The sequence below is a fragment of the Tamandua tetradactyla genome, chromosome 6, assembly GCF_023851605.1.
Source record: "Tamandua tetradactyla isolate mTamTet1 chromosome 6, mTamTet1.pri, whole genome shotgun sequence".
Lineage (NCBI taxonomy): Eukaryota > Metazoa > Chordata > Mammalia > Pilosa > Myrmecophagidae > Tamandua > Tamandua tetradactyla.
The window spans coordinates 32,800,859-32,820,268 of NC_135332.1; the positions used below are offsets into that span (position 1 = coordinate 32,800,859).

A 19,410-nucleotide genomic window follows, 5' to 3' on the forward strand; every position below is an offset into this window, starting at 1 on the left:
ATTTCTAAGATCCAACAGAGACCATGTCCTGACATTTTGATTGGGGTGGCGATGGCAAGAGGAGGAGGATGAAGGCAAGCAAGAGACTTACTTTTATAAATATAGAAACTACCACCAATCCATTTGGACTCTTTGCAGCCTCTGTGACATTTGTATATAACTCATGGTTGTAGTGGATGAGCTGCACCTGGCAGGAGGCAAAACACAGGAATAAGAACAACAAGCCGGCATTCAAGGCGTGAGCACAGCATACCTACCCTACATATAGGCGAACGGCAAAGTATGTTGTAGAACAACACAATTTGAAGCATTTCAGAGGGAGATATATTATGTGTGTATGTGTGCGTGTAAAATGCATACACGCATTTACACACACTCACAGAAATACCCATACACATTGGCAAAGACTTTCCCGTAACAAGCATGCCTCTAATAAGCCCAGAGTCCAGCTGACCCTGATTCGGGCCCAGGACTTTTCCTCTCAACGGTGGGTCAGTGAATTTCCCTTGTCAGGAACGGGCCTGCCTGAGGGGGCGGACTTGCTCTCCCACCACTGGCACGAATCACATCCCCGAAGCCTGGCGTCAAGCAGGGAGTTGTGGGGTCCTGAGCCAGCGCTGCGACTCTGGCAGGGAACTGACCAGCCTGTAAGGCGCGGCGGGCCTGGTGGAAAGGGAGCGCGTGTTTAGGTTTCTGAGCGGCAGATCGGCCGGGGACATCAAGTTTTGCAGGAATTCAGTGAGGATCATTATTTGCTGGTCCAGCTCCTGTGGAAGAGGCAGGGTGGGGCAGAAGGAATCCTGGGCTGGGCTCCAGTGAGCTAGTTTGCAGTCTGACCTCACCTGATTTTCTAAAACCCTTTTTTATTGTGAAACATAACACATGTTCATATATATGCTCAAATTAATGTCCCCCTAATTTTTAGCTACATGAACAAGTTTCGCCACCTCCTGGAGCTTCGATTGCTTCTCGGGATAAATGGCTATAACTATCTTTTCTCGGAATTCATCTCAGGGCTGTGGTTTTCTTTTTTCTTTCTTTTATTTTTTTGGCCTGGGCAGGCACCAGGAATCGAACCAGATCTCTGGCTGTGGTTGTAAAATAGAATTTTCTTTTTAAAGTATGAAAGTATAATTTTCTTAACAAAGAATATAAAAACAACAAAACAAAGTGATAGTCTCCTGTCCAATCCCAGCCTAAAAGATACAACTATTAACAGTAGCGTATATCCTTCTAGATATATGTGCTTATAAATCACACACACACATACACCTATGCACACATACACACATGTTGGATTTAAAAATCTATAGAAATGGAATCATTAATGTGATTCTGGAGCTTGATTATTTTACATTTAAAAATAGTTTGTGGCTATTTTAGTCAATGCATATACATCTACCGAAATCTTCCTAATAGCTGCCAAGTTCTGCGTTGCATCAACGCCGCAGAACATATTTAGCCATCTTCTCACTGATTTTTAGGTTGTTTCATTTTTTGGTCTCTTGTCAACAATGTCACAGCAAACACAGAATATATCTTTCTGTAGTGGTGTTAGAATTTTCCACCGGCTGATCTAAGACTCTAACAAGGAAATGAATGTATAGGTGATTTGTGACTCTGAAAGTAGGAGAGAGTGTTCATTATTACTAACATCCTGTATTGCATTCAAAAGAGGAGATGAAAACAGTATTTTAGAAGTTGAGAAAGCACTTTGAAAATGAGGTGCTTTCCCTTGATCTTTGAAAAACTATTTTATTTGGCTAACATAATGATTTGCAGTCCTCACTGTATATTCAGGTCACCTGAGATGCTTTTAAAACCTACCTGTGCCTGTCTCCTCCTTTCCCTACCAATACTGATTTAATTGATTTGGGGTAGGAACTGGGCACTGGTATTTGCTAAAAGCTTTCCAGCTAGAGAGCATATGGAATTGAGAACCAGTGGAACATAATCAATGAGTATCAGTAGTCCATTAATGCCCACTCAGAGAGATATACCTTGAATCTGAGATTGTCTTAGCATCCTGAGTCAGTGGTGCCTCTCGTGGAGGGAGCACATGTTTTTGCTGCTTTTGAAATATCCTATTTTCTTATTGCTTTTTCACTTCTCGTTAGTTTTGCCAATGGAGGCAGATGGTGTTATAGTAGCTACTCTGCCATCAGAAGGGCGACCACAGGCAGGGGCTGGTGAATGCACCTGCCTGTGCAGGACTCATGCCAGGCAGGTTATCAGGCCTGTGATCATCGCTGGCTTCCCTCCCTTCCCTCCTAGGTGCTGCCATGTGGAGGAACCAAAAGCCCTGGGGGATTTGCCATACCTCCCTTCATTGTGGAGTCAGTGTCTTAATAAGCATTGAAACACACCCCTGCCATCTGGTAATATCTTCCCACCTGATCCAGATGACCCATAAGCCACCTGGGGATGTGCCAGGGTATCAAGGTATGCCTCAGGATTTTAGCAGGCCTTGGAGAGCCTGGAAATGGAAAACTGTCCTCTGGAGTAAACCTTCTCTCCAACTTGCAAGACAGAAAAATGCAGGAAGACTTGCCTGCCCCATAGAACGGGGTTCCTTTTGGGACTACTAGCCGTGAGGGAGGATGAAGCTATGCTCTGCTTTAAACCTTCAGTTTTGAAATGTTTAGATTTTAACCTGAAGTCTTGCCTCCTGTTTGTTCCAGAGTAAGTGAGCTAGGATTCTGATATTGTGAGCTTTGCTTTCTGTTAGGAGATGACTGATGGACTGCCTGTTGTATGAGGGTGAAGCATGTCAAGTTGACTTTTTGATCTACAAAAATGGTGGTTTCATAGAGTCCTGAATATTATTAAAATAAAGCTAGTTTGAATACAGCATGGTCCACCCTTCCTTGTCTCCCAATCAACTGTCAGTCAGATGAGATAGTGCTTTGCTACTCGAAGTGTGGTTCCTGGACCACAGCAGCTACAGCGTCTGGGAGCTTGTTAGAAAGGTAGGTTCTTTGACCCCACTGCAGATTTCTGGAATAAAGATCTGCATTTTAACAAGATTCCAAATGATTTGAATGCACATTGAAATTTGAGAAGTGTTGGTTTAGCAGATATTGTTGACTCGCTACAATAGCCATCCTCCCCTTCCTTGCTAGCAGAGCCCTATTTTGTTTGGGTGTTCACCCCTTCTTCTGTTCCGCCTAGCTGGGTTAAGGGACACATGCATCCTGTGTTTTGGGAAGAGCTGAGGTTATAAATGGCCTAGAATCTCAGGTGGTGAGCCATGGAAAGGTTTTGGGCAGGAGAATGAAATAATCATCATGGACTGTAAGAGGACATAATGGAGTAGGTAGAGACCAGATGTGAGAAGGCGGTAATTTCAGGGTGGCTGTTAAGTCAGAGATAAGATCTGCAGGAATTTGCAATTTATAGCATGTTTGTGTGGGTGGGTTGTGTACCAAGAGATTCCCCCGGGAGCACCAAGAGTCCAGGAGGCCAGCTTGGCAGTGGTCAGGCTTCTTTTTCCCACTGTCAGAACCCAACTGAAACCTCAAAAGAAAGAGGGGAGGGTACCCTGGGACCCCCACCAGTTCAGGTGGCAATAGCAGGGCTTTACTGTGATGAAGCTCTGCTTCCCTCCCCCTGCCCACCAGGTCCTTACCTGCAGCAGTTACAGTTTTTGTAGCTATTGTCTTAGTTCCTCCCAATCTGGAAAAGCGCCTCCAATACCCACTTCCCACTCCCAATGCATGATGCGTGGGTGGGCCTCGGGATGGGTTTGCTGCTTGTCCTGACATCAGTTTGGGTTTGAGGGGCAGTGATGTGCAAATCACATCCTGCCAGAGAGAGTGTCTGATTGGCAGGTGGATTCTGAATCATGCCTATCGATCAATTCTTGGATTTTATAGGTAACACTTTTAGACACAAAATTCTACAGTCAGAATTTTGAGTAACTTGGATGGGAGCTAATCCAAGGTTAAATGAGCACCAACTCTGGGGCTTCCTTGGGTGGTCAGTGTTAGCCATGAAATAGGTGATCAATAAGCGATTACTCATCGTTCTGGGCAAGTGCACTAGGCTACTGAGATTGCAGGACAATGTCTATATTGCTTACAAGAGCAAACTCTTTGGGGGCCAATGATGACATACTAATTAAACACCAAGTTCAGCTATTCATTAAAGAGATACCCCAAGAGCCTCTAGTAGCCTACTTGGAGTTGCCATGTGAAAGAGCTAAACCTGGTTACTGGAAATCATTTTATAACCTTTACTTCTTAATAGTTTAGACAGACATCCTCCTAAGGAAACTTTTTTGGAAATGCAAAACTGAGAAATGGCTCTCTTAGAAGAAGAAATAAGATATTGTTTGTCTTTTCATGATGCTTGGACACAGTGGCACAATCCAGCATACCCTCTGTACTAATCTATGTATGGTTATGTGATGATACTAGCTGGAATCCTGTGGCTTCCACCCCAGAACATTCATTCAAAAAATCTTTGAGGTCCAACTATGTACTAAAACCAGTGGGAATAAGACTGATAAACTCCTTGCTCTCCTAGAGATAATTACAGAGAGTGGCCCACGCTTTGTAGGAGACAGAACATGATTTTGGCTTCAAGAGTGCATGGCAGTGGTGGAATAACTGGGGGCAGTGGAAACAATATCACGTAATGTAGCTGGTGAAGTTGTCTCTGGAGAGGTGACATCTGAGCTGAGTTCTGATGATGAAGAGGACCCAGGCATGAGAGGGGCAGAGGGTGAAACTTGCTGGTAGAAAGCATAGCCTGCGCAAAGGGCTAGGGCTAGAAATAGCAGCTAAAGTGTAGTTTGGGGAGGCTGCAGGGGCTCAAGATGGGACCAGCTCACGCAGGGCTTTGTGAGGAATAGGAAGTCAATGGTTTTAAAGAAGAAATCAATTGATCTGATATATATTTTTGAAAGATCCCTCTGGCTGCTGCAGGAGGGTTGGGTGGAGACAGAGGAGGTCTTGCCTACCCTTCTTTATATCACAGCTCACCTCTGGCTTCATCTTCTCTAGGAAACCTTCCATGAACCACTGACTTTGGTCAACTGCAGGTCTTCTCTGCTCCCACTGTGCTCTATGTGTGCCTCATCCAGAGGGCATGTTCCTTTGGCTTGGCATGGAAGTGGAGTGAGCAGAGCAGAGTATAGCCATTGACCTCTGGTATGGCGATACTCATGCTGACTCTCGTTGTTGACGTTAGTCATCAGCATCCTCAGAATCACCAACATTTGTTGAGTGCTTCTTTGTGCCAGAGACAACGTCCACTATATCATCTTATTTAATTCTCACAGAATTCTGTGAGTTAGTACCATCATTTCTAGGGGGACACCATGCCTTTGAGAAATTATTTGCTCCAAGAAGTGGTAGACCTGAGATGGAGCCCAGTTCCTATGGCTGCCGAGTTCATGCTCCTGCACCAGATTGTGTTGGAACTATTCTCTTTTACGACTGTTTCTACATTTGTATAAAAAATTCAAGGACGGGAATATCCATTGTCATACTCCTTGTGTCTGTCATGGAACTTGGCTCAAGAAGTGTCAGCAAGTGTTTGCTGAATGAAACCCAAATTTGCATCTCTCATAGAGTCTTAGTACTGCAAGGGGCCTTAGAGATACCTGAGGCCAGCCCAGTTCTTCTAAAAATGAAGGAACTGAGAATCAGAGATGGGCTGTGTCTTGCCCAAGGTCATATGGTCTTTCATTCATCCATTGATTCAACAAATATTTATTGAGCAACTACTAAGAGCATGGGAGTGGTTTGAGAAATCAAACAAATAGGCAGGATTAGACCAGGAGAGCCTGGATTCTGCGCTAAGGGCAATGGAGAATTGTGTTTAGAAACTTGGTCTCTTCTGGGCTTCCTGTGTGTCCAATAATTATAGATAGGATTTTGAAAGACCTTTGGTGACAGGTGCTTCAGCTTTCAAGCTAATAGATAGGTATTCTTCTTTAGTAAATGAACAGGTTGACTGCCCCAAGCTGTCCTTGCTGTGGTTTAGGCTGTGAGCAGCCTTCATTATAAAGGTCTCAAAAACAAGTTTTGCTTTGCCACAGCAAGGTGAATCACCCATGCGAGATGGATGCCCTCACCCCTCGGGACAGTGACTGGCTGTTTCCATACCCTGTTGCATACACCTTAGCTTGTCTTTCTCAGTGTGATGTGCCGATAGCAGAAGTTATTAGTGAGCTCAGGAAAGAGCAGCCTTGGAAAGGAAGGCTACATGCAGTCCTCAGGATTGATAATGCCATCCCTTTCCTCTTCTCTGTGGCCTCCCATGACTTTTAAGATAAACACCCAAATCTGAGTACAAGGTCTTGTGTGGGCTGCGTTTTCCAGCTGCCTCTGCTTGTTCTGTGTGCCGTGGCCTGGGGACCTTCTCTCAGTCTCCCTCACATGCCCGCATCTTCCTGTCTAGAACCTGTACACACACTGCTCCTTTGGCTGAAACACTGTCTTCCTAGGGCTGCCATAACAAACAACCACACACTGGGTAGCTTACAACAAACAGAAATGTGCTCTCACACAGTTCTGGAGGCCACCGTGTGAGTCATGGTGTCAGCAGGGCCATCTCCCTCGGGAGGGGCTAGGGGGAGAGCCCGTCCTTGCCTCTTGCAGCTTCTGGTGGCCCCTGGCATTCCTTGGCTGTGGCAGCAGAAGTCCAATCTCTGCCTCTGTCTTCTCATGGTCTTCTCCTCCATGTCTGTGTGTCTTTTCCTTTTCTGTTTCTTTGAAGGATACTGTCACTGGATTCAGGATCCCCCACCCCCCAAATCCAGGATGATCTCATCCTGAGTTGCTTTAATTACATCTATAAACACTGATTCAGATAAGGTCCTGTTTACAGGTACTGGGGCTTAGAACTTACAGACATATCTTTGGGGTGGGAGGCACCATTCAGTCCACTGTAAACACGGTTTCCTTCCTTCTACCCCTGAATTGACTCCTGCTTTATAAGCTCCTTTGCATCTTAGCATAAGGGTCACTTCCTGATGAAGGTCCCATGACCCACTCGCATGGTGCCCTGTAACCATCACAGTTTTATTTCAACATTTACTGTGTAGTAAACGCCCATCTCATTCACTAGACTTTAAGCTTCATCAGGACAAGGACCGACTCTGATTGCCCAGCACCTGGTGCATATTAACAGTAGCAAGGAGGAAGTAATTTTTTTCTTTGGTAGAAATAATTTTTAAGCAAATGAATGAAGCCATGCAGACTACTGAAAATACGATATACTTGGCTGAGCTGGTTAGGGCACAGTCTGGAGGGCATCTCTAACGGGAACCAAGAAGTTAAATATCACATGAGGCTATGAGAATTGCAAAGCCTGGCTCCATCACTGAGGACCCTTGGGCAAGCCAGGCCCTCACATGCAAACAGGGATAATAATATTAACTGCATCCTAGGACTGCGCTGATGATTTTATGAGACAGATCACATATGGCATTTAGCCCAGGGCCTAGAATGTAGAAAGCCATCAATAATTAGCTATTATTATTGCTGCCATTCTCACCCTGTAATTATTACACAGGAAATAGGTGATAGAGCCTGTGGCTCCTGTGGAAATAGAGGTCAGAGGTGTGCAGCCCCCCTCTTCTGAATTCTCACTCTGAGTCTGTTTCTCCCAAGGAAAGTATTATTTATTCACAACCTGGATCGTTTCATCTTGTTCCATTCAGACACGTATGGAGCACCCACGCTTTCCAGGAACTGGAGGAAATGATCGCTTTTAAAGAGAAATGTGTCTCCAGTGACTGGAGGTATAATTCAGAGGTTGGCAGACTTTTTCTGGAAAAAGCCACATAGTAAATATTTTTGGCTTTGTGGAATTTATGGTCTCTATCACTATTCTGCTTTTGTGGTATGCAAGCAGCCATAGACAAAATGTAAGAGAAGGGACATAGCTGGGTATCAATAAAACTTTATTTACTAAAACAAGTGGTGGGCTGGATTTGACCTGTGGGCTGTAGTTTGCTGACCTCTGCTAATTTAAATTCGAGCGATAAAATAAAGATCTTACATGCCATACATTTTCATGGACTATTTACTGAATAAGTAGATTAGACCCAGAAGATCTAAGCATTATCCCTCTCCCTTCCTTTTAAATGCTAATAAACCTCTGTCACATTTCTATAGTCCTTTAACCTTTCCTAGGCAATTCAATCCAAACCCGTTTTATCACAATCAACACACAGGTCTCGAGTGTCCACCCCAGGCTATGCTCCAGGAATCCGATGATGAATGCCATATTCCATATTCTTGAGGAGCTCATCTGTGTTACCCCATTTGTTCCAAACAGGCAAAGGTCAGAGACACAGAGAGGTCAAGCAACTCTTCCAAGTTCACACAGCTAAACAGTGACCCTGGTCCACATTGCTTTCAGGCACACAAACACATTATTTCCACAAGAAAGCAAAAAGAAGAAGGGTGTTTCACACTTGAGAGGAGATCACATTTCAGTAGTGTTGCTGGAACAACAATTATAAGCTAAAATCTATTTATAGAAAGTCATTAACAAGTTTATCTTTATGTGTAAGAGCATACAGAGTCTACAGAGAAAACACAGTTTGATAGTTACCAACCACTGCATTCTCACTCTAAGATTTGCACTCTCACTCTAAGGTTTGGCAATTATCACTGGACTGCCCAGTGACCGATGATTTTCTGCATTTTAAGACATGGCATGCAGTTATGGCTAAAAACAAAAACAAACAAACAGGGGTCTGTGATTCCATTTACTAACATCCTCCCAAACGTGATCCAACTATCATAGGAACCTAGAAAATCAGAGTGAGATATTTTATTTTTTTCCCCACAAGATAACAAAACTTGGATTTTAAAACATGGTGTTTATCATCAAGTTGTACGGCAACATATCACCAAGTGATGTGTCTGGGTGCAGGACGATGCTGGAAAATGCAAGGCTTTTGAGCCAAATCAATGCTACTTCTGTTCAAGTGATCTCAGGTTAGCATTTTAGCCTCTTCAAGTCTTAGTTTCTTCACCTGTAATATGGGGATGCATCTAAGGATTGTCATGAGAATGAAACAAGACGATCCATTACAAATTCTTTCAGGAACCAGGCAAGGAATAAGCAACAAGCAAAATAAATGAGGTGATATATCTATATATCTATATCTATAGATACATATGTTGTTCATATAAAAGGCAGTCATGAAATGTTCCTTCTCTTCCCTTCCACAGTACAAAGATTAACCATATTTTCCTTCTTGGTTTCTGGACTTGAAATCTGTTGTCACAAGCAAACCACATGCCAAGAATCGTCTTCTAGAGAGCTCTCTCCTTGGAGAGGCATATTTCTCACACCTTTTCCAAGAACTACTGAGTTAGGATGTTCCTTGATGCTTTTTGTTTTCCTGAAATGTTTTGAATTAGCCTTCTCCAGAAGCCAAACTTTCCTCCCATGATCCTTTGCAAAGCATCTATATTTTTTCCACTGCTGATGGAAGATACTGTTGAAAGCCAGAGCAGGCTTTATTACTTTATTACTTCTGTAATTAGATACAGATATTCCCAGAATGCCTCCCAGGCAGTGGCTGCCACCCTGACAGGCTTTAGAGGTGAAGTCTGCAGGCACGTTTTGAACTTTGGCCAATTTTGCTTAATGCCCTCCAACCCTCACATCCTACAACTTGGACTTCTTTGCTCACCCATCTCTTTTCTCTACATCCACCAATTTCCCCCTGTATCCCTATAAACTCAAATTCATCCTAGTGTGGGGCATGGATGAAGATTGAGCTATCTTCATTTTGGAGTCAAACATATTGGGTTAAAATCCTGGGTTAGTTAGGATGCAAAACTGTGACTATGACATAACCACTCAAAGAGTTGCATTGATTAAATGAGCCAATGCATGTCAATGAGCTGCAGTGTATAAATGAGATAAAGCAGGATTAAAATGCAGTGCCTGGCATAAAGTAAACATTCAATCAATGGGAATTGTGATCACTCTTACTGGAAAGGTCTGGCTGGTGGGGCTCAAATAAGGAAAATGAGGCCCAGAATGAGGAAATGACTTGCGAAGTTCCACAGATAATGGCAGAGACAGGAGGTTTACACTTCTGAACTATTTTTCACATGTTATCCAGTATCACTCATTTTTTTGTGTCTCACATCACTTTATTGTGACTCTGACTGCCTAGAAGATTTTGCCAGTCTTTTCTTTCTGTTGCTTGTATTACAAAGTTTTTTGATATACTGAACATGCTGTCTCAAACTATCTATGCACTGCTTCTCCTCAGATCATGATCAGTTCTGTAGCAGGGCTTTTCCCTGGATGAAAACCACTGTACTGGTGTGATTGCAGCATTTAGTTCCCAAATATTTATGAAGGCTCAACTTGTCGTACTTATTGTAGAGGCATAATTCTATTTAGTTCCTTTAGATTAAAGCAAGGATCTTTTTCCTACTTCCACTCCTCACAGAAATTTATTGCTCATGAAAAAAGCCTTGGCCAAGATGGGTTTGCATATATGTTCCACAAGACTTTTATGCCAGATTCTCTTACAATAATTTATGCAAAAAGCCTAAATTAATATTAGCTAATGGAAAACATTATATTAAACATAATTTATTGCAATCAAGTAGGGTTCGTATTAGGAACCAAGGACAGATCAACATTAGAAAAAGATTCCAATGTAATTTAGCACACAATTGGCTTAAGCAGAAAAACAGAAGCATGAACATCTCCATAGTGATAGAACACTTAATAAATTCAACACCTCTTCATGATTAATTGGAAAAAAATACTCCTACAAAACAAGGAGGGATTTCCTTAATTGGTTAAAGGCTGGCTACAAAAAGTCTACACAGCTTGTAGGTGTATATATGAGATATATTTTGGATGTATTCATTTTAAAGCCAGACACAAATCAAGAATGCTCATTATCACTGATAGTTCAGCAATATAATAGAAGGAGTAAAAGAAATTATTTATTTTGGAAGGGAGGTGGCATGATTGTCACTATGCATATGACAGAAATTTCAAGAGAATCAACAAACTTAGAATGAAAAAGAGATGAACATGGTTTTCAGATAAAATATCAGCATACAGATAGTATTTCTCTCTGCCAAAAATAATGAACTAGAACTTAACAGAATGTAAGGTTTCATTTACAAGAAAAATAAAAACTACAGTGATCTAGGTGTTGGAAGGAGTGACTCTATATAGAAAAACCCATTTTACACTAAATAAACTCCAAAAGGATTAAAGACTTACATATAAAAATAAGATTATAAAGTTCAGAATAAAATATAGGGGAATATCATTGTGACATCAAGACTGGCAAGGAGTTGTTAAGAAAGATCCTCATAGCATATTTCTATTCTGGAGGGATTCTCCAAAGGATATTAAAAGATCTGTGATGGATTATAAGAAATGATTTTCAATATCTAAAACTGACATGAGACTGCTACCCAAGGATCTCCTCTCAAATCATAAAAGAAAAAGACTAGAAAATGATCTGAAAAGGCATTTACAGAAGATGAAAATCAAATGTCAATAAGTATATGAAGAGGTCCTCAGTCAGAGAATAACTAATTAAAACAAAATTACATGTAGGAACACTGGATTGGCAAAAAGGGAAATTTGGATAATGTCAAGTACTGATAAGGATGAGGGAAAAACTTTCCCCATGCATTTACGGTAGGGATAAAAATTAGTGCAGCTAATCTGAGAGCTTTGAGTGTAAACAAACAATTGCATGTTCTGTGCTCCTGCAATTCTACTGTAGAGTATTGTTTTCCTTTGCTAAGGCTGCTGGAGTGCAATATATCAGAGATGGACTGGCTTTTATAAATGGGATTTATTTAGTTACAAATTTGCTAGTTTGGGAAAGCACACATCTGCTGGCCCTCTCCCTTGGCTTCTGGGTTCAGACAGCTCTCCCCAGGGCAGTTCTTTTCTGTATCTCCAAACTGCTGGGTCTGAACCAGCTCTAAGCACTGAGCTGAGGTGTACTGGGCTGCTGTCGAGCTCTACCAGGCTGTACTGAGCTGTTTCTCTTTCTTCTGACTTCTCCTTTTAAGCCTCATTCATTGTGGAAGGGACTCCCCTTAGTTGACTGCAGATATAATCAGCTGTTGATGAATTTCACGTGCTGATGATTTAAGTTTGCAGCAATAGAACAACTGGGCATCCTTACCTGGCCAAATTAACACTTGAACCTAACTACTGTAAATGCTCACACAGATTCATAGAAAAACGTGTTTGAGGATGTTCCCTGCTGTGCGGTTAATGGTATTGAGTTTTGGGAGCATATGGGTCTCCATCAATAGGGGATAGGGTGACAAAAAAAATTAAAACAACCATGTAGGATAGGCATACAAAGAACATTGCTCTGCAGTCAGAATTAGTTGACCAGATTTACATATAGAAACATGGAGAGATCTTAAAAATAACACTGAGTGAGAAAGTTAATGAACTGAATGAGAAATCTGTGGTAGGTTGAATTAAGTATCCCTAACAAACACATGTTCTAAATCTTAATCCATGTCACACAATGGTGTGCACCCATTGTAAGTAGGATCTTTTGGATAATTTTTTTTTTCTTTTTTTGGTTAAGGTGTGGCCAACTGAATCAGGGTAGGTGTTCTAATTTGCTAGCTGCTGAAACACAACACACTAGAGATGGATTGGCTTTTAATAAAAAGGGATTTATTTTGTTAGTTCTTCAGAGGAAAGGCAGTTAACTTTCAACTGAGGTTCTGTTGAAACCTCAGGTTTCAAGCGATCTCTGCTGGCCTTCTCTCCAGGCCTCTGGGTTCCAACAACTTTCCCCGGGGTGATTCCTTTCTGCATCTCCAAAGGCCTGGGCTGAGCTGTGAGTGCTGAGATGAAGCATGCTGAGCTGCTTGGGCTGTGCTATGTTGCACTCTCTCATTTAAGCACCAGCCAATTAAATCAAACATCATTCATTGCAGCAGGCATACCTCCTAGCCATCTGCAGATGTGATCTGCAACAGATGAGGTTCACCTGCCATTGACTCATGGCCACAGCAATAGATCTAGGCACCTTCACCTGGCCAAGTTGACAACTGACTCTAACTACCACATCCACCTCTTGTCAACTTGGCAACTACATGCATCACCTTAAACAATATTAAGGTGCAAAAAATTAATCCATATTATTAAGACCTCATAAAAACAACTGGAAGGTCACAGAAGCCAGAAAGAAGACGTTGCCATGTGATGGGAGGCAGAGACACAAGCCCAGGAATCCCAAGGATTGCCGACAGCCAGCACCAGAATGCTATAGACTCTAGGAGAAAGCAAGCCTTGTTGACATCTTGATTTGGGATTTCTTCTAGCCTCAAAACCATGAACCAGTATGTTCCTGCTGGCTAAGCCAACCCATTGTGTGATATTTGTTATGGCAGCCTGGCAAACTAAGACAATATCTAACCAAAAAAATCCAGTAATTTAACTTACCCAATTAATTGAGGGTCTCCATTTACCCCATAAATACTAGGAGATGCCTGTAGCATCTGGAATGCTGGTTCCTAGTTGCCTCTCTCCAGTATTTCTGGGCACCTCCCTTATCAGCCCAGTTGAGGTTTACCAAAGCGTATTTGTCCCCCCAAACTATCTATGAAAGTTATAGTTGTTATTTTAATTCTGTCGATTCAGTATTACATAAACCAAAATAATTTGGGTGAAAAGAGAGTTAATGCATCTATGAAAACCTAGTTGAAAGTGTTTGCTAAAGCTCATAACTGTGCACTGCTTTTCAAAATACTGTCAAACTCAGTCTACAAGAAATGATTGGAAACTATTGGGGAAAACCATTACAACAAAGAAGGATTATGTACTCTTTTTGCTTTGCAAACCTTTTTTTTTTTTTTTTTTTTAAAGAGAGAGGGAGGAAGGGAAGGAAAGACAGAGAAGGAAGGAAGGATGGAAGAAAGGGAAACATTTTCTTGTTTTATTATATTTTGTTTGTTTGTTTGTTTTTTACATGGGCTGGGGCCGGGAATCGAACCGGGGTCCTCCGGCACGGCAGGCAAGCACGCTTGCCCGCTGAGCCACCGCGGCCCGCCTGCAAACCTTTTTAAAGCTCTCAATCCTTTTAAAGAAATCAACACTGGAACTACTGTGGGATACCAAATAAAAGGGCCCAGCCCTTCATCAAAAGATTGGCAAATGTTTGCATATTTATGTTTTAAGTTATAGCAAAATGTTTAAGGTCTGTAGTCATGATTTCTAAATGATTTCCAGTTCTAAATAACTCTTTCAATTAATTGATCAACTACTGATCCCAATTGTATTAGATGAGTGGGACTCTACTATATATTTTTTAATGTATATATCTAAAAGCAAATTGGGGTGGATTGGAAGGTCATATATCAAATATATATCAAATGCATTATAGTGGGTGCCTATGGTGGGAGAACAGTGGGATTAGGGATGGGCCAGGAAGGGGAAGTGACATAAAATAAACACATAAAATTTTAAAATGGGCTTGGCATAGACCATTGATTATAGTGTGCTGTGGTTTTAGGAATGTTATCTGCTCAGGGGGCACTTAAAAAAAATAAAAGAAAACTACCAAGGGATGCAAACATGGAAATCTGGAAGGACTTTGCAATGTTAATCTTGTTTTCAGATTAAAATATGACCAAACAATTATGTCTATCTTGAAAGAAGAATAAACATTGATATTTATTAATTTGTTCCAACTCTCTTCACAGACATGACTTCATTCCTTCTTTATATCTTTCCTATATCCTCCGTTCTGTGGTTCCTGTCCACAGCCTCAAGTTCATACTACGACTTTTTAAGACTACCTATATTTAAGTTACATCTAGACAAAATCAACATGAACCTATTTTGGTGGAATTATTTCTCATTTCAGTGAAAGAACTTGGCCTTACCTGTTGGCTCTACTGACTTATAGGTATTTCCTGTATCTCTTAGACACAGAGGAAACTGTTAATAAGTTGTTTCTGAGCCAGTCTCCAGGTTAAGATAACCTGTTTAAAAATGTAACAACAACAATAATAAAAAATCCAGGGCCTGAACCTGATGGCCCAGATATCCTGCCCCAGGTCTGCTCTCCGCAAGTGAGCAAGGAAGGCGGCCTGCAGATGAAGCGATGATCCGGCCAAAGCATGTCCAACGGAGGCTGAGAAAGGCTCTGAAAGCTTCATGCTCCATTGATAGGAACTGGCTCCCATCCTGCGGCATGAATGACATTTCAGGGGGCCACGGGCCAATGTAAGGTTTTAACCTTCTTACAGTAATTTGTAAACGTTTAAGGCACCACTAGTTTCGATATAACCAAACTGAAGAGAAATGTTGTTTGTCAAATATCCAGGAGGAATGACTATTAATAGATGTTCTGCAGTAGCTATATACCCAAGGCTTGTCCGAGAAAGCTTCTCTTAGCTACGCTTCACAGTCGGTCCCTTAATTAGCCAAGCTCAAATCACAGAGAAACGGTGGAAACAGAATGCTCCTTCCTAGCGAGAGGAAGCCTGTTGTGCTACATTGAGTGAGGGACCCAGCATCTCGAGTGCTAGTACCCAGAGTGCAGTGACCGCTCCTTCCTTCCTTTGTGACCCTAGGTAACCATTTGATATCTCTCTGGGTCAGGTTCCTAATTGGTAAAACGAGGCTAATCACTTGTGCCTTCCAGGCTTTGGGGAGGGATCAAGAAACATAATGCAGGTACATCTGGCTGTGTTTTCAGTATGGAGCCTGATGCCAGGCATAGGGTATAAACCCTTATATGCTTGCTGAACAACAACAAAATGCATGTATGAAAATACTTTATAAACTGTAATGCAATACATTACCTACCTACCTATCTATCCATCTATCTACACATCTATTTTTCTCTTATTCTGAAATTGTGTCAATCTCTTTAGATCTCCAATAGCTCAGTCCTACATGTATCCTGTTGGGGTAACTAGGGAGGATCAGATTCATGGATAACCTCTTTAGAGGAAAGACAGCTCTCATCTGGAGACTCTAGTGTGCCTCCTTCTGGGCAGTAAGCGTGGCTAAATTAGCAATGCCTGGAGGCAGGACTATCCCTCCTGAGTCTGAGTCTCAGACCAGAGCAAAGGAAACACCAGGCCAAGTGTAACAAGCGCTCTCTTCTCTCAGATTCCAACTCTACACGCAAACAACTCTATTAAGACTTTTATAACATATTAATCATTCACATCTGCTTCCTATAAACTGCTGAGGCCACCAACACCCACGGAGGAAGGAAAGATTAAATCCTCACAAACCACTCGCCAAAGCCAGTTGGCTGATGTTAATTCAGTCAATGTTAATTCAGAAGAGTCACTTCAGACGAGCACTCTCTTAACTGTCAGATTAATGGGAAAGAGAAACACAACATCTATTAGGTGAGAGAGGAAGGTTTTATCTCCTCTTGTAAATCAAGCTGTGGAGCAATTTAGAGAAAATGTTCCTACAACCAGGCTTGATCTGTACACATTAATTGCATAAAATGCGATGCCTAATAACTAGAAATACACACTTTCAAGCCATTAAATATAAATAAACACCACCCACAATGAATTGACTTCTCCGGGTGAGGAGTAGGAAGCGCCCGAAGCCAAGAGTCAAGTGGACTGGGTTTTAAATGACAATTCTGTCAGGCCCTAGTTGGGTATTCTCAGTGAATCAGTCCCCCTTTTAGACTTTGGGGCCTTTATCTGGAAAATATGGAGATTTCAAGGACCAGCATTTCATGATTCTTCTAAAAACTAAATGGGCATTGGTGTGCAGTATAAGGTGCTGCCTCTTGAATTTTTATCAAAGTCAACTAAATTCCACTGAATTGAAACCAAATATTTAAATTAAAGGTAAAATAAATGCAAATGGAACTCCACAGGGCTAGACAGGTTGTATAAAGAGAGAAGGGGGCAAGGTAGGGACCGTGGCCAAAGAATATGTGTCTGCAGTCCAGAACAGTCTCTGGGTGTCCTGACTGCCATTCTTACCCTCTGGTTTATCCACTTGACAGTGCTTCAGCAGAACCAACCCAAACAAAACAAAATAATCCCAACTTGAGAACTGCCTCTCAAGCCTGCATTCACCCATTCTTTCAATAAACACTTATTTGTGTCTCCTATGTGCCAGGTACTGTGTTGTGTAATAGCGATGAAGAGGGGGAAGACCTGAGAGGAAAAAGGAAGCATATGTGCAAAGGTCCTGTGGTCACAGAGGAACATGTGAAAGAAGAAAAGACTGGGGCCCAGGGTGTGGGATAAGGGTGAGAGAACCCAGGAGAAAAAGGTAAGGATCAGAGCATGCTGAGTCTTTCAGGCCATGATAAGATGTTTTGCCTTTATTCTAAGGACACTGGAAAAGTCATCCAATATTTTAAGATGGAAGAGAGGGTATGTGTGGATGGGTAGGGAATGGTGACATCAGATTGCTTTTGGCACAGACCACTCAACCAAAAACTATAGAGATCAGTGACCTCGCACATTTCCTCACTGCAGGACTGACTCAGGAATCACATTACCAACTGCCTGTCAACTCTCCCCTATTCTTTGACCTTCCAGAACTGACTGAACAGGTGCTTGGTAATTCAGGTAATCAAAGCAGATCTGGAATTTCTCTGGAATTAGAGCATCCAAATTTGATAACATATGTCATTGTGCCTGACAAATTTAAAGTATTTTGAATGTCTGCCCAAATACTTTAATCATAAAAGGCATTACAAATTACTTAGTGGTTCTTTTTACTTAAGGATAAAGAAAGAAAGAATAAGAAAACAATGTATCAAACCAGATTACAGGGTCCAGGAGGCCCCCAAAGAGGCTTCTGAAAAGTCAGGAACAGTATTCAAGATTATAAAAGATGAATAATGAGTATAAAACAACTTTTGGGAATCAGAAAAATTTTGAATTATTTCAAGAAATAAGGCACAGGCCATCAAATTATTGGAAAATAGTTGGCTATCTCTACCTCTCTATCTCTATCTCTATCATCTCTATCTCTATCTCTATCTCTATACCAGAAAGCACCAATACATATGTGGAAAAGTACAAAAGCAATTATTTTCAGTAATGAATCTGAACGATCCTTGGACGGCCTCGTTGATCTGGCATGCTTCTGCGATTTACAATGAAGCCAAATTTTGGAGGACACTGGGGTCTGTTTTTAGGATTTTTACATGCCGTACAGGAGAGAGGAGCCATTAAGACACTCCACACTGCATAAGAAGGAAAGGAGGTATGACTACAGGTGAATGGGCTTACTGGCCAAGTTAATAGAACCTTAGAACCCAGTCCTGCCTCTGCTACTCAGCCAGTGGTTTTTTAACCAGCGAATTGTGTACGATTGGGTCCAGAAAAACACTCATCGTGTGTGACTGTGCCGTGCTTTGCAGCATCTTTGGTGTCTCTGGGCCCCTTCCACTAATTGCTTATAGTACCCCATCATAGGGATGATCCCAAATACTTCCCCAATGTTTCAAATACCCTCTGCCCAGACTGAAAGGCATGTGTGGGAAAGTCGGTTTTGTTATCTGTAAATTGGAGGTTCTCACGCCGCCTATACTCAGGAAGGCTGCAGTGTTTCGGGTCCAGTAAAAACACTTTGGGTTGCACTGATTGTCCTTCAGTGTATGCTGATTGTCATTCCATGCCAAATTCTGTGCAGCATGGACTTCATTCCTACCTTTCTTAGTGGATTTTGTTTTCCAGAAGTATCCTTGATCCTATCACTGAAGAGTTAGTTTGGGCTGACATTTGGGAAAAGAGAAAGAATTACCCTCCCTGTACCACAGGGGAATCCAGATGGTGCCCTTGTCCCAGGCTCCCGAAATTCACTCATGGAGGGAAAGAGAGGCAGCTTTTTGCTGACAGCATTTGGGAGCAAGCATGTGGGCAGTCTATGTTAAGACTTCCATGTCAATTCGAAGCATAGCTGTGTGCATGTGAGAGCACCACGCTTTTGGGGGAAGGCACTGGTTCCAGTCTCCCTGGAGCAGACCACATTTTCATTCTTTTCCTCTTATCCACTGCAATCCAGGCTTAAGCATTTTGCAAAGAGTTAAACCCAGTATCATGGCTCCCTCTGGGACTTCTGTCATTTGCCAAGGCAAAGGTGGTTTCTGACAGAACTAGATCAGCTGGAGGGGAAGGTCTTTGTCCTTTGTGCATCATTCTGAGGCATTTCCAAGGTTGGGTCTGAGGCATAATCTCTGGTGAGTGGGGACTGCGCAGTCCACATCCACAGAGAGCTGGCACCCAACCCATGCCAGCAAGTGCCTCACGTGGTAGCGAGTCTAAGACGGAGATCTGGTCTTCCCTGGAGGAATTCCCAATCCAGGAAGGAAATAACAACACACACATGGAGATCTTTGTAATTTGCAATGCATCTTCATGGCCATTTTTTTTCATTGACCTACATAGTAGCCCTGCGAGAATT

The 19,410-nt window shown here is 42.1% G+C and overlaps 1 protein-coding gene across 2 annotated transcripts in view; it reads right to left on the bottom strand.

The window, feature by feature from the left end:
- Positions 1 to 19,410, bottom strand: part of CA10 (carbonic anhydrase 10) — a 498,625-nt gene that overhangs the window by 22,447 nt on the left and 456,768 nt on the right. For both annotated transcript variants that reach the window (XM_077163066.1, XM_077163067.1), the window contains one exon: positions 92 to 187. In XM_077163066.1, the coding sequence (XP_077019181.1) occupies positions 92 to 187 (96 nt within the window). The remainder of the gene's footprint in view (positions 1 to 91; positions 188 to 19,410) is intronic.